Source organism: Dipodomys spectabilis, unplaced genomic scaffold, assembly GCF_019054845.1.
Source record: "Dipodomys spectabilis isolate Male_0828 unplaced genomic scaffold, ASM1905484v1 ptg000207l, whole genome shotgun sequence".
In the NCBI taxonomy this organism is placed as follows: Eukaryota; Metazoa; Chordata; class Mammalia; order Rodentia; family Heteromyidae; genus Dipodomys; species Dipodomys spectabilis.
This window is the reverse complement of record NW_024870884.1, coordinates 12,847,838-12,869,231: the sequence shown is the minus strand read 5'-3', so window position 1 is coordinate 12,869,231 and position 21,394 is coordinate 12,847,838. Positions and strand designations below refer to the sequence as shown.

Genomic DNA, 21,394 nt, shown 5'->3' with positions numbered 1-21,394 from the left:
ATGTATCTCTAGCCCCCAGCTGCTATCAGCAGAACGCCCTCCACCCAGGCCTACCTTTCAAGAAAAGAAAACTACAAAGAAAACCTACAAAGAAAAGAAAACTCTCCGGTGCTCCAGGCTTCTCTGGATGGATCGGTTTACCACTCTCTGCCCTGCCTATGCCCTATCTTCAGTGACAAGCAGAGTGACCTCCCTCCTCTAGTCCCGTGACTGCATAAAGATGTCCCTGAACAAAGACAGGTGACATTTCTCCCTCTCCCATGAGAGAATTGGCCTTGTCAGCTCTGCTAGCAATAAACTCCTTTTGTTCTATGTGACTGCATCTGTGTGGTCTTCTGGACTGGTTACTTTCATTTCAGGCCTAACTGCAAGTCCCCACCTCCCCTAGCCCAAATAACCTCTTCAATAACTTCAGTCTCCTTGCTCAGACCTCATAAAAGCCTAACTTCAACCCCACCTCCTTGCACAATCTCCAAGCCTGTGTGAAGGTTTCTCACCTCATTAAATCGTCTTTTCCTGTTGAGATCAAGTCCAGCCTGTTCCTTTCTCCTTCAGTTTTCTAACAAGGGGAAATCCCATAGCGTTTCTTTCTGGAGCATGTATTTTGTCAGAGCCTCTGTCCACTCAGAGGCAGCCTTCACTCAACCCACAACAATTGTACCACAGACTTTCCTATCTTACAATCTGATTCCCAGAGAACCTCTTTGGTGATTGCCTTTATTTTTAGTGGTGGTGGTGGTGGTAGGGCTTAAGTTTATGGCCTGCACACTACACCTGAGCTGCTTTTGTTCCACAGCTCCTTTTCCAGGTTTTCTGGTGGTTGCCTGGTGTTTGCTTTTTGATGAATAAAATCAATCCCACTGGAATCTACCCTCTTCTCACCTAGGGTAGCAAAAGGGCATGGTCAGCTGCTGCCTTGGCTGTGTCCTGGCAGGTGGAGGAGGAAGCCGTATTTACCACCAGATGGCGCCCGGGCTCCCCAAAATGGAGGACCTACCCTTGGCCTCAAGTACCCCATTCACTAGATCTAGTGATCCATAGATTACACTCCCACTGCCTCTCGCAGAATATGTCCATTCTTGAAAAACAACCAGCTAAGCTTTCCAGACATGAGTGGGTGAGGTTAGTAGCTAAGGGGAGTTTGGGGCGGGGTCTGGGTGGAGCCACTAGTGGGCGGGGCTTGGAACTAAGGGGAGGTTAGGGGCGGGGCCAAGGGGCGGGGGGGGGGATTAAGGGGGGGTAAAGGCTGAACCTGGAGTCCCGGGTCAGGGTGGGGTTCAGGGCGGGGCCTGGCTCGGGGCGGGGCAAGGCCCTGGGCGGGGTCAGCGCAGCACAGCACTCCCTCGGAGGGAGTTCGAGGCTCGGGCCCGGCAGGTGCGCACGCTCGCCGGCTGCAGTGCGTGGACTCCCGGCCCTGGATCGCGGGTCCCGGGCCCGCTGGGACCGCCATGCCCTCCTACACGGTGACTGTGGCCACCGGCAGCCAGTGGTTCGCGGGCACCGACGACTACATCTACCTCAGCCTGGTGGGCTCGGCCGGCTGCAGCGAGAAGCACCTGTTGGACAAGGCCTTCTACAATGACTTCGAGCGCGGCGCGGTGAGGACGCGCGGCGGCGGGCGGCGGGGCGGGCGCGGGGCCGCGCGGGGCGGCGGAGCGCGGGACCTGGGGCGCCCCCGGGGCCGGCGGACCGGAGGGCAGGTGGCACCCGGCCGAGGAGGGGGGTCGGCTGGGCGTCGCGCTCCTCCACGCGAGGAAAGGGCTCCGGGCTTCTTTTCCATTGCACGGAGGCCCCTGCTCCGGCGGTGCCACGCCCGTCCCGTGCGCCTGGGCGGGCGGGCTGAGCGGGGCGGGCTGAGCGGGGCGGCCCGGGCGGCGCGGGGCGGCGGGACGCAGGTCCTCGCCCCGGCCTCAGGCAGCGCAGCGGTCCCGTCGTGAGTCGCGGGGAGCCCCGGCCCGCTCCTGGGACCCGGTCTCCGCACCCCGGCGGCGGCCGGCAATCTAGAGGAAGAACTAGAGGGCCCGCGCGAGAGCCCTTCGTGAAGGGCGGAGTTTTTAGAACCTGGGAACAACACTTCGGTCCCAGGGGCCAGAACTCCTCCGAGACCCCGGACCCTGGGAATTCGGGGATCCGAGGCAACAGGCGATTGCGGTGCCTGCGGCTGGCTGCTTCAGCTGGCACCGCCAGAAGCCAGCCACTGGGAACCTCACTTAGACGCTGGTGGTGGGGTTGGAAGCGTGCTCCAGCGGACTGAGCGCTAGCCAGTGAGCACAGTGTCAGGTTCCGAGGTTGAGAAAGGAAGAAAGGGAGGGAGGGAGGGAGGGAGGGAAGGAGGGAGGGAAGGGGAGGGAGAGAGGTAGGGGAAGGCAAGGGAGGGAGGGAGGAAGGGAAGGGAAGGGAAGCAAGGAAAGAAGGAAGGAAGAAAGGAAGGATGAAGGAAAGAAAGAGATAAGGAAGGAAGGAAAAAAGAGAGAGGGAGAAGGGAAGGAGGGAGGAAGGAAGGAAGGAAGGAAAAGGGAAGGAAAGAAAGAGATAAGGAAGGAAGGAAGGGAAAAAAGAGAGAGGGAGAAGGGAAGGAGGGAGGAAGGAAGGAAGGAAGGAAAAGGAAGGAAAGAAAGAGATAAGGAAGGAAGGAAGGAAGGAGAGAGAAAAGAAACTAGTGAGTGCAAGAGGGAATGGCTGAATGGATGAATAGGTTGCTAGCCTCAGATGCTGGTGAGCTTTCTCTGAAAATGCCTTACCTAGTACCTGGGGCCCAGAAAGTGCGGGTGGTACCGGATGCTCATGGCTCACACCTGTCATCCTAGTAACTCAGGATGAGATCTCAGGATTGTGGTTCAAAGCTGACCTGGGCAGTGAGACTCTTATCTCCAATTAATCACAGAAAACAAAAGGCAGAAGTGGCCCTGTGGTTCAAGTGGTAGTGTACTAGCCTTGAGCAAAAGGAGCCTAGGGACAGTGCTCAGGCCAAGTTCAAAGCCCAGGACCAGCAAAAAAAAAAAAAAAGGGGGGGGGGGGAGGGAGGAGAGAGAAAGAGAGAGGAAGGAGGGAAGGAAGGAACGAATGAACAAACGAGGGAGGGAGGGAAGGAGGGAGGGAAGGAAGGAAGGAAGGAAGGAAGGAAGGAAGGAAGGAAGGAAGGAAGGAAGGAAGGAATTGCAGCTGGTAGTAGGCCTAGACAAACTGCAGATGCTCTGAGAATATCTGTGCCCTGCCATCACCACCTGTAGTTCCTGAACCAGACTATAAATAAAATTCTATCAAGCTGCCTACCCACCACCATTTAGCTTATTATTAGGCAAACCCATATAAAATCACTCAGAATTGACTGTGATTAACACAGCTGGTGAGTCCATAAGTTTCAACATAAAATTCATGAATTCATTCCAGAGTGTGCAGAGCCTTAAGAGAAGAAATAATAGTCACGTTCCTTCCTAGATTCCCAACTCTAAGTAGGTTGATTTCTACCCTGCAGCCTCAAGGCCTTGATGTAATTGGACCTGAAATTTAGCTAACCTAAGCAGACTCTTAATCTGGCTGGACTTCCTCTAAGAGTAAGATGTTGGACATAAGAGTGATTTCTATTGCTTTGTTTCCGCAGTCAGAGAACTGGCCCTGAGCTCCTTGCACAGTGCAGTAGATGTGACATGCTTTAGGGTATTGGTAGCCACTGCCATTTCCAAAGCCCCTTCATTGGTTTCCAGTGTGCCTTGGATTCCCACAATAGCTCAAGGAGGAGGACAGAGGGCAGACTGCTTCCTCTTTATGCAGAGGCTTCAATGGAGCTCATTCTCCTCAGCACACCACAAGGCTCAGAAAGCATGGGCCACCAGTGTGCTCAGAACTGCAGCATGGAGCACCCTGGGTGGCTCCCCCTGAGAGGGGACACTGGTGTTCCTATTGTGGAGTCATTGGATAAAAAATGAAAGATCTATTCTGTTCTTTACTTCCCTTCCACTCTTCCACCTTCTCACCTGAGCTCTCATTCAAATAACATTGCCATTAAATATCTCTGCAAGAATCCCAGAGGCAAATTTCAAGAGAGATTTGCAAGCACATTTCCATTAAGATGACAGAACAGTGGGTAAAGAGGGGCTGCGGTACCGCACCGGAACCAGCTGGGTGCAAAAGGTCCTTTGGAAAATAATCAGCTTTTGAGAAAGTTCCTGTTGATGCAAAGTTACTTCACACTGTCTTGCACAGCCCTGAGTTACTTCCTCCTGCAGCCAGAGTCTGAGTCTCCGTTAAAGACAAGCTGTGGAAGTGAAGCTATGGATCAAGTGGTAGAGGGCCAGCTCTGAGCTAAAGAGCGAAGAGACAGCACCCAAGTCCTGAATTCAAGCCTCAGCACACACACACACACACACACACACACACACACACACACACATATATTAAGCAGGGCACTGTAAGCTTACACCTGTAATCCTAGCTTCTCAAGTGGCTGAGATCTGATGATTATGATTCAAAGCCAATGTGGGCAGGAAAGTCCATGAGACTCCAACAAATCAGCATAAGCCAGACATGGAGATATGGCTCAAGTGGCAGAACATGAGGCTTGAGGGAAAAAGCCATCTGAGAGCACAGGCCCTGAAGTCAAGCCCCAGTAACAGCACAAAAAATAAAAATAAAAAATAAAAAATCAAGACAAGCTGCCCTTTTCTGGTAAGGTAGAGAAGAGAAACCTTAGAGGAAGTATTTGCATAGCAGGTAAATACCATTGGAACACTGAAAAGTGTTAGCATCAGAACCAAAACCAGTAAGCATAACCACAGTAAAGATTATTTCCACACAATAGTTTCCAGGTGATAGATGGTCAATATATTCTCCCCCAATATGCAATTCAACTGAGTAATAGACAACTAATTCTTTTTTCTGTACTAGTGTTGGGGTTTGAACTCAAAGCCTGGACACTGTCCCTTAGGTTTTTCACTCTACCACTTGAGCCACAGCCCCAGTCCCAGTTTTTTTGGTGGTAAATGGAGATGAGATGAGGGGCTCAAGGATTCCCCCCCCAAATAGAATATATATTCAGAAAGAACATAGTAAGATATTTATTATATGTAATACATTATATAAAGAACATATTAGAATAATATATCCTGGCTTACTAATGCCATAATATGGATTATATTAATCCATCACTGTATTTCTTTTTATCTTCAGTATCTCTTAAGAACCAGCCCTGCCTCACAATCCCACCTCTTTCCTGAATTCTGCCTCCTTTGTCTTCCTCGTCTTCCTCTGCTCCCTGTTTCTTCAAGGGTCCTGTTTGTCATCTCTACAACTGTCCCTTCTTTCTGCTCCAATGTCTCCTGTTCTGTCTGTCCTCCAGCCTCCCCCTAATTCTCCATCTCTGGTCCCCAAATCCCCTGCTTCCTATGCCACATTTTCTCTCCTTCTGCTCCACACCTTCCTAACTACTGTACTGCAATCTCTCCTCATCTCTCTGTCCCATTCTATCTTTTGTCTGCCCAGCAATCTACCTCTCACTATTTTTATGTTCCAGAGCCTCCTCCTCCTTCCACTCAGCTTCTTATAAGACCCCACCCCCAAGATGTGCCCCCAAGTGGGCTGCCTCCTTGGTCCTTCAGAAATCCTTTTCCCCATCCCACCCAGCAACAATGGCGTCTGGAATAGGGACTCATGAATGTGTGGCCTTTCTTAAAATGCTGACAGAGTTGGGTGCTGGTGGCTCATGCCTGTAATCCTAGCTTCTCGGGAGACTGAGATCTCAAGATCCTAGTTCGAAGCCAGCCTGAGCAGGAAAATCCTTGAGACTCTCATCTGTAATTAAGCACCAAAAAAGCCGGTAGTAGAGTTGTGCCTCAAATGGTAAAGTGTTAGCCTTGAGAAAAACAGCTCGGGGACAGCACCCAGATCCTGACCAGGACCAGAACAATTAGAGAGAGAGAGAGAGAGAGATTATATTGGAGCTGATTAACATTACCACATAGTGTTTTTACCATACATTTTCTGTGTTTAGATATGTTTACATTCATAAATACTTCTCATTGTGTTATAGTTGCCACAGTATTCAGTGCAGTGATGTTGTGTTTGTATTTGCCTCCTAGGAGCAATCATGCCATATAACTGGCATGCGTAGAAGCTACACTATGTAGGCTTGTGTGACCTCACACTGTGATACTTGCACAATGACAAATTTGCCACACAGCACAGTTCTTAGAACATATCCTGTCAGTCATATCATGGGATGCATAACTCTAGTGAGAAACTTTTGAACCATATGCTCAATACAAAGTTGAAAGCAGTGAATATAATTAGCCAACTGGCCTCTCCTTGAGGATGGTGAACTACATGCTTCCTATGTCTCTCTAGCATCTTGAGCAGCCCAATGGCCTCTTCTATCCCAGGAACTCTATCCCTAGTCTTTCTCTCTTGTATGTGAAGTCCTGTCTTGGGATTTTGTTTTGTGTGCCACTCCTGGGGCTTGAACTCGTGGTCTGGGCCCTGTCCCTTAGCTTATTCATTTAAGACTGGTGCTCTACCACTTGAGCTACACCTCTGCTTCTGGCTTTTTGCTAGTTTATTGGAGATAAGAGTCTCACAGACTTTCCTGCCCAGGCTGGCTTTGAACCAAGAACCAAGATTCTGATATCTCAGTCACCTAAGGAGGTAGGACTACAGGCATGAGCTACCAGCACCTAGCTGTCTTGGGGCTTACGCTCTCTACATCTGAAATACTAGCCTACCTCCTCCTTTTTGCCAAGTCTGACCAGCAGCCCCACTGCCTTAACTACCATTTATTTGTCTTAGGAAGGTTTCCCCTCCCCACCCCCCATCTCTCACCTTTATACTCCTCTGAGGCTCCCTGGCTCAGTGCTGGCTGGGTGTTCTGCATCTAGTCTAGGGCTTTTTTCAAGTCATGGTCACATGGTTTGAAGATTCCTTGAAAAACTAAACATAGCCAGGTGTCGGTAATTTACACCTGTAATACTGGCTACTCAAGTGGCTGAGATCTGAAGATGGTGGTTCGAAGCCTGCCTGGGCAGGAAAGTCTATGAGACTCTTATCTCCAGTTAACCACCAAAAAAGCCAGAAAAGGAGGTGGTAGAGTGCTGGCCTTGAATGAAAAAACTCAGGGATAGTGCCCAGACCCTGAGTTTAAACTCCAAGACAGAAACACACACACACACACACACATACACACACATACACACACACACCTAAACATAGAACTACCCTGTGATCCCGCAGTACCACTCTTGAGCATCTACCCAGATCATTACAAATCAGGATATGGTAAAGACACTTACTTGCACATCCACAGTCATTGCCACACTTATCCACAGTGGCCAAGTCATGGAAACAGCCCAGATGCCCTACAGCAGAGGAGTGGCTCAAGAAGATGTGACACATATACACCATGGGATTTTACTTGTGCATTAGGAAGAATAATCTGTCATTTGCGAGGAAATGAGTGGACCTAGAATAACTCATATTAAATGAAGTAAGCCAGGCTGAGGGAGACAAATGGCGCATGTTTTCTCTCATGTGTGAAATACAAATGTACGTGATAATATGTACAGGACTGTATGCATATACACACAAGCAAACTGATTAAAGGGTGATATTATTAGGGGAGGAATCCATTGGTGTCTCTGACCAAATGCACTCTTTATCAAATGAATACCAAGAAGTAGACACATGTTTGGAGGGGAGGACAGTGAGGGGAGGGGAGTGGAGGAAGGGAGGGTGGGTAAATGTAGTCATTATACATTATGTACATTATATAAAAAGTGGACTACATAACCTGAAGGTAGGGACAGGGAGGGGATGGGGGAGAATGAAGGAAGGGGTGTCATTGACAAAGAAGCATTGTACTCAGAACCTGACTTACGGAATCACAACTTCACATAACTACATAATAATAATTAATATAATAATAATAATAATAATAGGGCTGGGAAGGTGGCTTAGTGGTAGAGTGCTTGCCTTGCATGCATGAGGCCCTGGGTTCGATTGTTCAGCACCATATAAGCAGAGAAAAAAAAAGCCAGAAGTGGCGCTGTGGCTCAAGTGGTAGAGGGCTAATCTTGATCTGAAGAGCTGAGGGACAGTGCCCAGGCCCAGAGTTCAGGCTCACAACTGACAAATAATAATAATAATAAACAAATAAGATATGGCCACAGGAACTGTAGGAGAAATCATGCTGGGCTGACACGTAAGTTAGGCTTCTGATCATGGGGCCATAACTGCTCACTAATGCCATGGGTGCTGGACCACAAAGCCTTACCTCCATCTGTAGAATGGGATGATCATCCCATGGCCATTCACATGTGTGGTACAGACCGAGCACCTGCTGTGGGTCATTTCTAGTGTCTACATGCAGAATGTGAGAACTACATGCATCTTGTGAGAACCAACATTGTGGACACACAGACAATAAATACAACCTTGTCCCAACCTACCTGGCCCTCACAGGGAGGAAGTAAGCTCTGCTTGATCCTCCTATTTCTGCCTCTTGAGCAGCTGGGATTACAATTATGCACAACCAAACCGAGCCTCTCCAGGCTTGTTGATTATCTAAAAAAAGTAAAAAGGAAGGCAGCCAGGTGCTGGTGGCTCAGGCTTGGAAACCTAGCTACTCAGAAAACTGAGGTCAGAGGACCGTGGTTCAAAGCCAGCTAGGGCAGAAAAGCCTAGGAGAATGCTAGTCCCACATACTCCCTGGGGCTTTATTGTGCTGTTTGACATGTTACCCTGAATAGTATTGTCCTTCTAGGAGGCCTTTCTCAGTTCTGCTGACTCTTCCAGAAGCTGTCCCCTTCAGATGCTAGAGCCGTTGCCACCAGACTTTGTGCCTATGACTTCCTGAGTCGGGTCATGGTTGAGACCCTCACCCTTGTTCTTCTAGCCTGAAGTTAGACCAGCAAACCCTTTGGCATGACCAGAGACAAACTAGCCTGTGGGCCTGACCCACTCTTCCTGTAGAAGATCCCATCAGATAGCAGAAAACTGTCTAGTAATCTCACCCCAGGTGCAACTGGGGGCCCTTTGCCCCTACAAAGCATGGGTGAGGACGGGGAGCTAGTGGGTCCCATTCTCCTCTGACTGTACTCCAGTGTGCTGAATTGTCACTCTGATGTCCCTTAGAGAAGTTACTACGTCTCTTCCTCATGGCCATGAGTTGCTGGGTTTTCCCTCCCATTTAAGGTGTCTGCCTTGGATTCTCCAGTACGTGCTAGTCTGGCCTGGGCACCCTCTCTCTCCCTCAGCCTTCTTGGCATCAGTCCCTCCAGACCCCCTAACCCTCAGAGCCACAGGAAAGCCACTTCCCCTGTAGCCTGACCATACACTCACTTCCCTCTGTTCTGCCTGCTCTGCTAGTACCCACAAGCCCCACCTTCTCCCTGCATCTTCATCCCCTCCTGGCCTCAAGGGAAGTCCCTCTAGGCTGTGAGCCCAGGACCTGAACACACAGATTCAGCATCTTCCTCCTACCTGTCATCATGGCTCCTTTGCTGGGCACCTGTGAGCCACAGCGCAGGGCTTGTCTTGATTCCCTGATGCTCACAGCCCAGGCTTGCCCTGACTCCCCCTGCTCACCGCACAGGCTTGCCCTGACTCCCCCTGCTCACAGCCCAGGCTTGCCCTGACTCCCCCCTGCTCACAGCACAGGGCTTGCCCTGACTCTTCCCCTCTACCAAGAGCTGGGACTTGAGGGCCAGGTGGCTGATGCACACAGCTGATGAACTATGCCCTTGGAGGGAGGAGGCCACACAGGCATGGCCCCATTTTGATAGTTCAATGGTCCTATAAGCTAGTTGTAGCTTCCCTTAAAAGATGAAGAAACTTGGAGGGTGAAGCAGTTTTGCCCAGGCTATATGGCTCAGTGACTTCAGAGCTGGGATGTGAAGTTCCAGACAGCAGAACTCACTTGACGCTCTGGCTGTGTGCCCCTTGCTACCCTCCCACCATTCTGCAATAGCTTTAGGAATCTTCATCTCAGCCACAGGTGGACTGAGGCCTCTACAGATCCCTTCCATGTGTTGGGCCTACCGTAGAGTCCATCTCTGCAGTTCTGGGCCATCCTGTCCCACTCTGCTCCTTGGCCAGCCCTGTGGACATTTGGCCTCTGTTCTCATCCTAGCCTGCCTGGACCACTGAATGCCTCCATGCAGAACTCTCATTTCTCCCATCCCTAGAAGACACCCCTCCAGAGATGCCCCCTTCCTTTCCTTCTCCTCCCCCTCCTCCTGGTCATCCTCTTCTGAGCTCTGTGCCCTGGGGCCTGCTGGCTTTTCCTTACAAGTCACCAACAGCCTACAGTTCAGATAGAACCTACCCCAGATCCTGTCTGTGTAACCTGGCCAATGACCCAGCCCTCCTGCAGGACACACTGTGGGGCAGAAATAGTCCTCAGGTAGCCACAAAGGACAGGCCTCTCCCTGTAGGGGGAAGCCTTCTGGAAGGATATAGGCTTCTGTGGAGGTGGACAGACCCCAGTCTGCCATCATTCCCAGCCAGGGCCTTGCCTCCTCCACAGTCTGAAGCTGTTCCTAGCTAAGGGCCTAGGCCATGGGGTGTGGGGAGGAAGCTTCCTGTTTCTGGCCACAGCGTCTGGCCTTGGCCTCATCACCACATGCAAACTGCTGTGTCCAGAGCCAAGAACTTTGCTGAAATCATCCAGCTTTCCATCTCCTCTGAGAAAGCCCTGCTGTCCTCCAGGACATCTTTGGGTTTGGAGGTGAGGGTGAAAATGCAGATAGATAGGATCACACACAGGACAAGGGCTTCCCCATCGTGCCAAGAATACCAGGTTCTTCTGCATAGGAAAAGGTTAAGGAAATCTGAATTAGAAAGTGCCCCTAGAGTCAGGCACCAGTGGCGTATGCCTGTAATCTTACCTACTCAAGCAGCTGAGATCTGAGGATTGTAGTTCCAAGCCAGCTGGGGAATGAAAGCCCATGAGACTCTTATTGCCAATCGACCACCAAAAAACTGGAAGTGGAGCTGTGGGTCAAGTGGTGGGGCATCATCCTTGAGTGGGAAAGCTAAGGGACAGTATCCAGGACCTGAGTTCAAGTCGAGGTACTGGAGCTTAAAAAAGAAAGTGCGTTAGAGGACTTCTAATCCAGGCTTCCCAAACCTGCTGGCCATCAGGACATCTGAGCAGTGATAGTGACCTCACCCTTCTTCCCCATCTGCCACCAATGACTGCAGAGACCTAGGTCAGCCAGAAGCATAGGGGACTGCTGCCATGTCTATCTCTGTCCCCAGAGCAGGAGCCAACTATGCCCAGGACTCCCAGAAACTCAGCCCCAGGGCCCTGTGTGCCCAACCCTTGTCACATAGGAATGCCGCCTGGGTGTTCTCGGCTTTGCTGTGTATAACACCTGTCCCAGGAAGACTTGAATTGTGCAGACTCCCTCAAACCCAAGCCTCCCATTCATTCTTGCTCACCTTCTGACCCTAAGGAGATGGAGTGGCTGAAGCCTGAAGGCTTGGAATGTAACTCCAGCTCTGCCAGTTAATGGCAAGATTGGGATGTACTGGGCCTCAGTATCAGACTCTCCCCACTCACCTCCCCAAGCTTCTGTGGGATGCACAGTCACTGTCTGCAATACTGTTTGAGCTGTGAAGGGCAGCCCCCACTTGAGAGCTTCCAGTAAAGAGGAGCAATTGAAGATGACCTTCATCAGGCTGAGCCTGGCAGGTACCAGCCAGGGCCCTGGCACCTCCCCTACCCCATCCTGAGCCACATGCAGACTGAAGACAGTCCCCATGTCGCTGGAGTCCATCTGCTGATGACAGGCCCAGCACAGAGCTATCAAGAGCAGGCATGGAGTGCTTATTAACAAGAAAATTTTGGCTAAATGAACTAAAGAGTTAATTTGAGGGGCTCATTAAAGATCGTGGCTAAAGATAAGGCATCACCTGAGATTGCTGTCATCATCTCAGATGGGCGAATAAAGGAAATGTGGTGGATGTGTTTAAAATGGAATACTACTCAGCCACAAAGAGAATGAAATCAAAATGCAGCAGTGATACTCACTTAGACACTATGTTGAAGATGAACTACACAACTCGTGGGTGGGAATGAGAGGGAAAAACTGGGAGAGAGTGAGGGAAAGGGTGGCATTGTGGAAACGGAAGTACACTCTGTGCTCTGACTTATGACAGTGTAACTCCTCTGTATATCACTGTTATGATAACAGTAAAAATTAAAAGAAAAAATATATTTTTTGAAAGAATGAAATTCTAGCCAGGCTTTTGTCGCTGCTCCGAAGGCTGAGATTTAAGGATTGTGGTTTGAAGTAAGCCAGAGCAGAAAAGTCTGTGAGTCTTATTTCCAATTAACCACCAAAAATGTGGAACAGAAGTGTGGCTTAATTGGTAGAGTGTTATCCTTGAGCAAAAAAGCCAAATGAGAGCATGAGGCTCTGAGTTCAAGCCCCAGCACCAGCATACAATAAATTAATTAAATTCTGTCATTTGTGACAAAATGAATGAGGCTGAAGGACATTACATGAACTAAGTCATACAGAGGAAGACCAAACTGTATTTTCTCACTTACATGTGCACACCAAGATGACATGGAAATAGAACAGAGGCTGTGGAAGGGTAGGAGGAATAAACTGGTTGGGTAACAGATACCCAAATACAGTTAGATAAACTCTGGCCATCTACTGGCCATAGACTGACTGTAGTTAGAAATAAGTTGTAAGCCAGGCACTGGTGGCTCATGTCTGTAATCCTAGCTACTCAGGAGGCTGAGATCTAAGGATTACGGTTCAAAGCCAGTCTGGGCAAGAAAGTCCGTGAGACTCTTACCTCCAATAAACCACTAGAAGTGGGGCTGTGGCTCAAGTGGTGGAGTGCTAGCCTTGATCAAGCTGAAGAGCTCAGAGACAGTGCCCAGGTCCAGAGTTCAAGCCCCATGACCAACAAAAAAGAGAGAGAGAGAGAGAGAGAAAGGAAGGAAACGAGGAAGGAAGGAAGGAAGGAAGGAAGGAAAAAAAGAAAGAACGTAAATTTCAAAATAGCAGAAAGGACTGTTAATGTTTCTTAGACAAAGAAATTCAAGTTTAAGATGATGGAAATGCTAATTACTCTGATTTTGTCATTACCCCTGTGTGTTCAAGTATATCACCTTGTAAATACATTTAATTGTCATCTATCAAAATTTGTAAGATATTTTGGATAAGTAAAGTATGGGGGAAGCAAAGCTACCATTTCCCATTTTCAGCCCGGTCGAATTCAACTGACATAAAATAGCTGGAGAAAATAGTTGTTTTGGTGCCACTACTGGGGCTTGAACTCAGGATCTCGGGTTCTGTCATTAAGCTCTCTTGCTCAAGGCTGGTGCACCACTTGAGCCACAGCTCCACTTCTGGCTTTTTGGTGGTTAGTTGGAGAAAAAGAATCTCAGAGACCTTCCTGCCCCAGCTGGCTTTGGCCCACAGTTGTTAGATCTCCACCTCCTGAGAATCTAGGGTTGCAGATGAGTCGCCAGTGTCTGGCATAAATACAAATATACTTAAAACAAAAAATAGATGTCTCGGGAGTCCACAGAATGAAGTGGAGATTTGCAAAACAATGGAGCGAGTCTCTTCCATGCTGGATTGCACAGAGAATGGTGACTTGCTGTGAAGTGGGAGAGGTATGGGGCTGGGCCTGGAGAAGTTAACACCATAGAGAAGTGACCAGGAGGATGGGGGTTTGCTTAACCAAGTCTATTTGCACAGATTTCCTTCAGCTTCCGCTCCCCCTCTACTACTTTCCTTTGAGTATAGAGAATGAGATTTCATCTTTTGCGAGTTTTAGGGGGAGCTGGGGGTGGTGCTGGTCCTAGGGTTTGAACTCAGGGCCTGGGTGCTGTCCCTGAGATCTTTTCCTCAAGGCTAGCACTCTACCACTTGAGCCACAGCTCCATTTCTGGCTTTGGGATGTTTAATTGGAGATAAGAGTCTCGTGGACTTTCCTGCTGGGGCTGGCTTTGGTCCTCAGACTTCAGCCTCCTGAAACTAGGATTACAGGCGGGTGGCTCAGCCTGAAGCAGTCTGGTATCAGGGCTCAAGGAGCCATGTCTGCAACCCCTGCTGAGCCCAGGATTGTAAGCCCTGTGGGGCTGACCCTCCTGTCCCTGCCCCCCTCCCTGGCCAGGTTGATTCCTATGACGTGACTGTGGATGAAGAACTCGGTGAGATCCATCTGATCAGAATCGAGAAGCGCAAGTACTGGCTTCATGATGACTGGTACCTGAAGTACATCACCCTGAAGACCCCGCATGGAGATTACATCGAGTTCCCCTGCTACCGCTGGATCACAGGCGAAGGGGAGATCGTCCTGAGGGATGGCCGTGGTGAGTGCTCAGGCCCCTGCAGCCAGGCTGCCCACGGCTCCTCCCTCAGAGTCCTATTCCTGAGAGGGATGCCTGTCCTCCCAGGGAGCAGAGCAGTCCAGGACACACACCAGCTGTGACCTCCCTGCACTGTCCTGTGGGGGCAGGGGAGATCATGGCCTCTTTGTCAGGGAGCAACTTGGGTCCCCAGTAACAAGTACCTGTAGGCCATGGCCTGGAGGCCCAGACAAGGCCTCTCTAACCATCCAGGTAGTACCCTCCCTTTCCAGACTGGCAGGCTGACCTGCGGTGAGAACACAGTAGGGTTTGGGAGTGCAGAGAACCTCCTGCATTCAAGGAAGGAGGGGCACAGAGTGAGGCATATCCATGGGATCGCAGGGAAGCCTGGGGTTCCCAGATGGGATCTTACTGTGTACCCAGGCTGGTCTCAAACTCATGATCCTCCTGACTCAGCCTCCCAAGTGAGACCTGAGATGCACAGATCCCGATCTGGTGTTTCATCAGATGGCTCTTCTTTCTTTGGAACATGCTACTGGCCTGGTATAGAAAACTAGAAAGAGAAGTGGATGTAAAAGGTCAGCTAAGGCCAATTTTACCCTAATGGCCGCCTCTCATACACTAGCCTCTTAGTGTGCATTTATCATGCTTTGACAGACTTCCTCCTTACTTCCAGTTGTGGCTCTTGGGTTTGCTCCAGTCTCCACATGGAGCAAGAAACTTGAAAAGCCAGGCAGCTGTTACAGTATGAGAAAAAGGAGGAGAAGGAGGAGGAAGGCAGAGGCTTCTACCCATGACAGAGTTGAGCACTTTTACTGTCACAGAATTCCCTGCCTCTAGTTCACCCATTCTTCACATTTTAGGGGTTTGTTGAGGTGAGGGTGATTATTGCCCTGCCCCTCCTTTGATTTAAAAAAAATGGGGCAAAGGAGAAAGAAATTCTCCAACTAGTATCTTTCAGTCATCAAGCCACCTCCCATTGTTCCTGATGTCGAATTTTACTAAGAAATCACATTCAGCCAAGTTCTGGTGGCTCACACCTGTCATATATATATATTTTTATTGTAAAAATACTGTACAGAGGGGTTACAGGTATATGAGTAAGGTAATGAGTACATTTCCACTGAGTATTGTTATCGCCTCCTTTGTTTTTCCCCTACCATCCCTTCCCTCCCCACCTCCACAATTCCTCCCTCCCCCCAACCCCAAAGCTGTAGAGTTCGTTTTCAACATAGTGCCTTGTACATCTCATTGTTACAATGGGTCATCCTGTATTATTATTTCAGCATTTTGTTATTTCCATTCCCCTCCCCAAATTAGAAAAATGTATATACAAGATGCAGGGCACCCACATCAAATACAGTCAAAACAGGAGTTATACCGTGGGGGAAGAACCCACAAGAGAAACAAAAAAATCACATAGTACACTATAATTATGTTAAAAACAATAACAAGAAAGAAAAAACCACTTGTGTCCCTATCTTGGGGTTCATTTCGCTTAACATCATCTTATATGGTCATATGTACATAGCTTTTGAGCTTTTCTGCTTATCCTAAGCATATACTAGTTATTGCAGATAAGGGAACCCATGGGACCTATGTTTCTTTGGGCCTGACTTCACTTAATAATTTTTTTCCAAGTCTTTCCATTTCCTAACAAATGGGGCAATGTCATTTTTTCTGATGGAGGCATAGAATTCCATTGTATATATATACCACGTTTTTTCATCTACTAAGGGGCATCTGGGTTAGTTCCATATCTTAGCTATGGTAAATAATGCTGCAATAAACATAGTTGTGCTGGTAGCTTTAGTGTGGCCTTGTTTGTGATCATTTGGATAAATGCCCAAAAGTGTGATTGCTGAGTCATAGGGGAGCTCTATGTGGAGTCCTTTGAGGAACCTCCATACTGCTTTCTAAAGTGGTTGAACAAGTTTACACTCCCACCAACAATGCAGTAGGGTTCCCTTTTGACCATATCCCCTCCAGTGTCTGTTGTTATACACCTGTAATCTTAGTTACTCAGGAGGCTGAGATCTGAAGATCATGGTTTGAAGCCAACATAGGCAGGAAAGCCTGTGATACTCTTATCTCTAATTAACTCTCCCCCCCAAAAAAATTCAAAGTGGATCTGTGGCTCAAGGGGTAGAGTACTAGTTCTAGTACTAGTCTTAAGCAAAGAAGCTCAGGGACAGCACCCAGGCCCTGAGTTCAAGTCCCCAAACCTGCAAAAGAAAGGAAAGAAGAAAGGAAGGAAGGAAAGGAGAGAGGGAGAGAGAAAGGGAGGGAGGGAGAAAAGAAAGAAAGGAGTGAGAAAAAGAGGAAGGGAAAGAGAAAAAGAAAGATTCTAAGAGTATTTCTGGACTGCATGGTTCAGTCTAAATGAGTATTTGTTTCTCCCAGCCCCTCCCCCACCCAATTTCATAGAAAGAAAAAAAAATCACAGAAGTTATTTTGTGCTGTAGTCAGAACCTGGAAGGTTGCAGACAGGGTTCTTTTCTTGAATCTTCCTCCTGTCCATCCTACCCAAACCCTAGATGTCAGGGTTGTTTTTGTTTGTTTGTTTGTTTGTTGTTTGGGTGCATGTCCTGGGGTTCAAACTAGAGCCTGGCCACTGTCCCTGAGCATTTTTGCTCAAGGCTAGCACTCTTATCATATGAGCCACAGCTCCATTTCTGAATCTTTGTGTGTGTGCGTGCTTAATTGGAGATAAGAGTCTCATGGACTTCCCTGCCCTACCTGGCTTCCAGGGCTCTCAGCCTCCTGAGTAGCTAGGATTACAGGCATGAGCCCACACTGCCCAGCAGCATCCTATTCTTGAAGGATCCTCGCAGCACAGCCGTAGGAGCTCCCAGCAGTCCTTCTATCCTCTGCACTCTGTTGCAGACAGCCAAGACTCTGCCTCCTTTCCCTTCAGTAATTAGATAAAGTCTCCCAAAGCCAAGAGAACAGCCATTCTCATTGTGAAACTTAATGTGGCTATTCCTACATGTTCCAGCTTACACCAGTGAACCTAAAGAAATGGAACTCCTCAGAGTTTAGGTGTCTGAGAGGTAGGCTAGTTCTTCAGCATGGAATAGAAAAGAGGAACATTGCTGGGCAGCACAGGCATGCTGGGCATGCCTGTGAGGAGGCTGAGATCTGAGGATCACGTTTTGAAGCCAGCCTGGGCAGAAAAGTCTGTGAGACTCTTATCTCCAATTAACCACCAGAAAACTGGAAGTGGCACTGTAACTCAAGTGGTAGAGTGCTAGCCTTGAGCACAAAAGCTCAGGGACAGTATCTAGGCCCTGAATTCAAGCCCCAGGACCATCAAAAAGAAAAGAAAGAAAGCAAAGAGGAACATTGAGCACCCACAGCAGTGACAACAGCCAATGGCAGCGCTCGCACTGTCAGATTCGGGGGAGAGCTTCCCCTGCCAGCTGACCTATGGCCCAAGCAGAAGGCAGGACAAGCCCCTCCATCTTCTCCTGAGGGCCCCAATACCAAGGAGCTGCCAGAGCCAGGGAGCTCTCAGTCTAATCTGAGAATTTGGGGGTACAGGTCCTCAATGAGGCAAAGACAAAAGAGACTGATAGTAAGTGTTATAGAAGTTGCTGTTGCAGCAACTTGATAACTTTATGAGTAGTATTATCTAATAAACCAGGATTGCATCTTGAATGGCCAACGTATTCTTATTTATTTTGTTTACCTCATAATTTTTAGTTCCATTTATAAAAAATACCTGCGTGGAATGGAATTTGTAAAATCCTGCAAAGAGCTGGAGTCTATATTATATCATATCACATGTGGAGATACATATAAATACATGCATGCACACACACATATATCTCCAGCACCTGGCTGGATTTGTCATATATTAAAAGTTCATGAATTAACATTCACGGAGATTAAGGCAGGAGGATCATAAATTTGAAGACATTTTGCTACATAGCAAAATCAGAAGAAGAAAAGGAAGAGAGAGAGGGAGGGAGGGGGAGGGAGGGAGAAAGGGAAGGAAAGACAGGAAAGGAAAGGAAGGAAGGAAGGAAGGAAGGAAGGAAGGAAGGAAGGAAGGAAGGAAGGAAGGAAATTAGAAGCTGGAAGCCTATAATCCAAGCTACTCAGTAGGCTAATCTCTGAGGATGAAGTTTGAAGCCAGCCAAGGCAGGAAAATCCATGAGACACTTATCTCCAGCAAAACATCTGGAAGTGGCGCTGTGGCTCAGGTGGTAGAGTACCAGCCTTGGGACTAAGGGACAGCACCTAGGCCCTGAGTACTGGCACACAAAAAAATTAATAATAATTAGAAAGCCTACCCTTTAGGTTTATGGTCCTGACCAGATCTCAAAGGCAAAGCTACTCACCCTCCTAAACCTGAGTGTTCTCTCCGTGAATGGGAGATGCCTGTAAAAGTACTCGGTGTGGGCAGGTATATCGGAAAACTTGAACACTGGACGTGGCCGCTGTTCATCCTCAGGCCCCTCTCACTCTTGGCTTTCCTCCACAGCAAAGTTGGCTCGAGATGACCAAATCCACATTCTCAAGCAGCACAGACGTAAAGAATTAGAAACGCGGCAGAAACAGTACCGGTGAGTTGTGACTCCTCCTCAGACGCAAGGTACGAGATCAGCACTGACCACTGAACATAGTATAGTTATGCTAGTAAGTCACCAAGGCACCAGCTCCAGACAGTGGATTCATAATTCCCTAGCTTCATCTGCCCTTCTACTTCAGGCTGGGGTGATGAAGGAGTTATGGAAAAAATTTGGACAGATTTGGGAGAGATGGTGTTGAGATAGCCTGATGGGAAGACAGCACCGCAGCACATCTTCAGCCATCTTCAGGGGCACAAACATTGGCTTCAGGTTAGACAGGGAGAATTGGGGGCAGGGGTGAGAAGGTTCGCAGAGTTCAAACAATCGCTGGTCACAAGTGCAACCTGGTTGACCATGAGCTCAGCCTATGTCTATGGAGGAGTTCTGGAGAAGTTATCACTTCATGACTGGAACAGAACAGGAACAAGGTGATCTGAATTTAGGGCTGTTTCCTTTGAGATGATAAGAAGAAGCCATTGCTTGTTTAAGGGGCAGTTTGCCTTCACATCAGATGCTTATCTGGATCTTCTCTTTCCTCCTGGAAATGAGGTGATTGCCAGGAGACTTCAGCAGAGCCTAGCACAGGACAAAGGTCACAGGGGCAAAGTTGTTGGGGAACTTTTAGCTCATGCATAAGACCCAGTAACAGCATCTTTTGAGTCCCCTCTTATGCTAGTACCTCACTGGACACAGGGTTGATTTGGGGGGACAGCAATGCCTCGGTGATGTCAGGCAACACTGGCCAGCTTCAACTGAAAAGAGTGACTGAAGGGGTTGCATTTGGCACAACGTCCTTCTTTTATTTGGGGGGGGGGGGGTGGTTCGTGGGTCTTGAACTCTGGGCCTGGGCTCTGTCCCTGAGCTCTTCAGTTCAAGGCTAGCACTCTACCACTGAGCCACAGCACCACTTCCGGTTTTCTGTTGGTTAATTGGAGCTAAGAGTCTCAAGAACTTTCCTGCCCGAGCTGGTTTTGAATCTCAGATCTCAGCCTCCTGAGTAGCTAGGATTACAGGTGTGAGCCACCGGTGCCCAGCGCAATGTCTGTGCTTCTTTCACGCACTAGCTGGCTGGAGTGGAACCCTGGCTTTCCCCTGAGTATCGACGCCAGATGCCACAAGGACTTACCCCGAGATATCCAGTTTGATAGTGAGAAAGGAGTGGACTTCGTTCTCAACTACTCCAAGGCGTAAGTTTCCAGAACTTGGAGACAGTAGGTGGGTGGTCCAGTGGGAGGCTGGGCATGGGGCCTGGTTGCCTGGCAGAAATATGAATCTCTCAGCCCTGCCCAAGGGTTAGGGGAGGAGCTTTGAATCTGCATATTAGCACTTCAGAGAACTATAGTCTCAGGAGTCTGAAAAGGCATCACCCGGTGATCCTGAAACTTGACTGAACCTAAAATCCTCTCCTCTCCTGGTACACACCCATAGATGACAGGGCAGGACCTGGTCTCAACCAATTCCTAACAGGCAGACTGGCAGCCATCCCCAGCGGAGTGGTCTGTGAATCCCTAGCTGGTCTCAAACTCATGATCTTCTTGTCTTGGCCTACCAAGTGCTAAGACTACAAGCATGAACTACCACACCCAGCACAGTTATCTATTTTAAGCTTCTTAGCATTCTATCCTTGACCATCTCTAGATGAGAAAACAGGCTCCAGTGGGATGGGGTCAAAAATGTTTCCCCAAATCAGTTAGTCAGAAACCAACAAAATTAGGATTTGAATCCAGGTCTGTGAGGAATTTTCTCCCTGCTGCAACTGAGATCAAATAGTAAGAGAAAAATGAAACCAAGCATCTGGATTGGGATGCTGTAGTAACAGCTGGCTCCCTGGAGGCATGTGGCAGTGCTGTGTCGCTCTTCCCCTGAGCTGGCATTGCTGTGCAAGGCCCTGTGCTTTAGCAGAGTAGACCTTACCTGGACTGGGATGCAGCAAGCAGAACAGAGGCCTTTGCGAGTGGGGAGTTTGGGCAGAGAATTGTAAGGCTGGAGAGGCAGCAAGGAATGAAAAGCTGAGCCATGAGGAATAGAGCAGCTTGGTTTCATAATGGTGGGTGGTGGGTGGTGCATGATGGGATAGGAATGTTGCTGGGGAATAATCAAGGACTTCCTGAGCTTCCACACAAAACCACAGGTTCTGGAGATCCACACGTGAAGAGCATTTCAGCGTGTCTCACACATGAAGAGCATTTCAGCGTGTCTCACAAAAGGAGATTCTCAGTTTATTTCAATAAGCATTATGTAAAACATGAACTATGTAACTTGAGGGTAGGAAGGGGATATAGGAGAAGCAAAGGAAAAAGATTATCTTGACCAAAAAACAACATACACATAACCTAATTAAGGAATTGTAACCCCTTTGCACACCTGTTTAATAGCAACAACAGCAACAATCAAAATTAGGGTTAGAGGCACAGTTTAATTGGTAGAGTGCTAGGCAATGAGTGAAAGCATCAGGTTACCAAGTTTAAGTCCCAGTCTCAGACCAAAAAAG

The 21,394-nt window shown here is 48.6% G+C and overlaps 1 protein-coding gene across 1 annotated transcript in view; it reads left to right on the top strand.

Annotated features, from left to right (window-relative positions):
- Positions 1-1,367: 1,367 nt before the first annotated feature.
- Positions 1,368-21,394, top strand: part of Alox5 (arachidonate 5-lipoxygenase) — a 39,337-nt gene continuing 19,310 nt past the window's right edge. The window contains 4 exon segments of the mRNA XM_042696525.1: positions 1,368-1,598; positions 14,131-14,329; positions 18,816-18,897; positions 19,968-20,090. Of these exon segments, the coding sequence (XP_042552459.1) occupies positions 1,449-1,598; positions 14,131-14,329; positions 18,816-18,897; positions 19,968-20,090 (554 nt within the window). The 5' untranslated portion in view covers positions 1,368-1,448.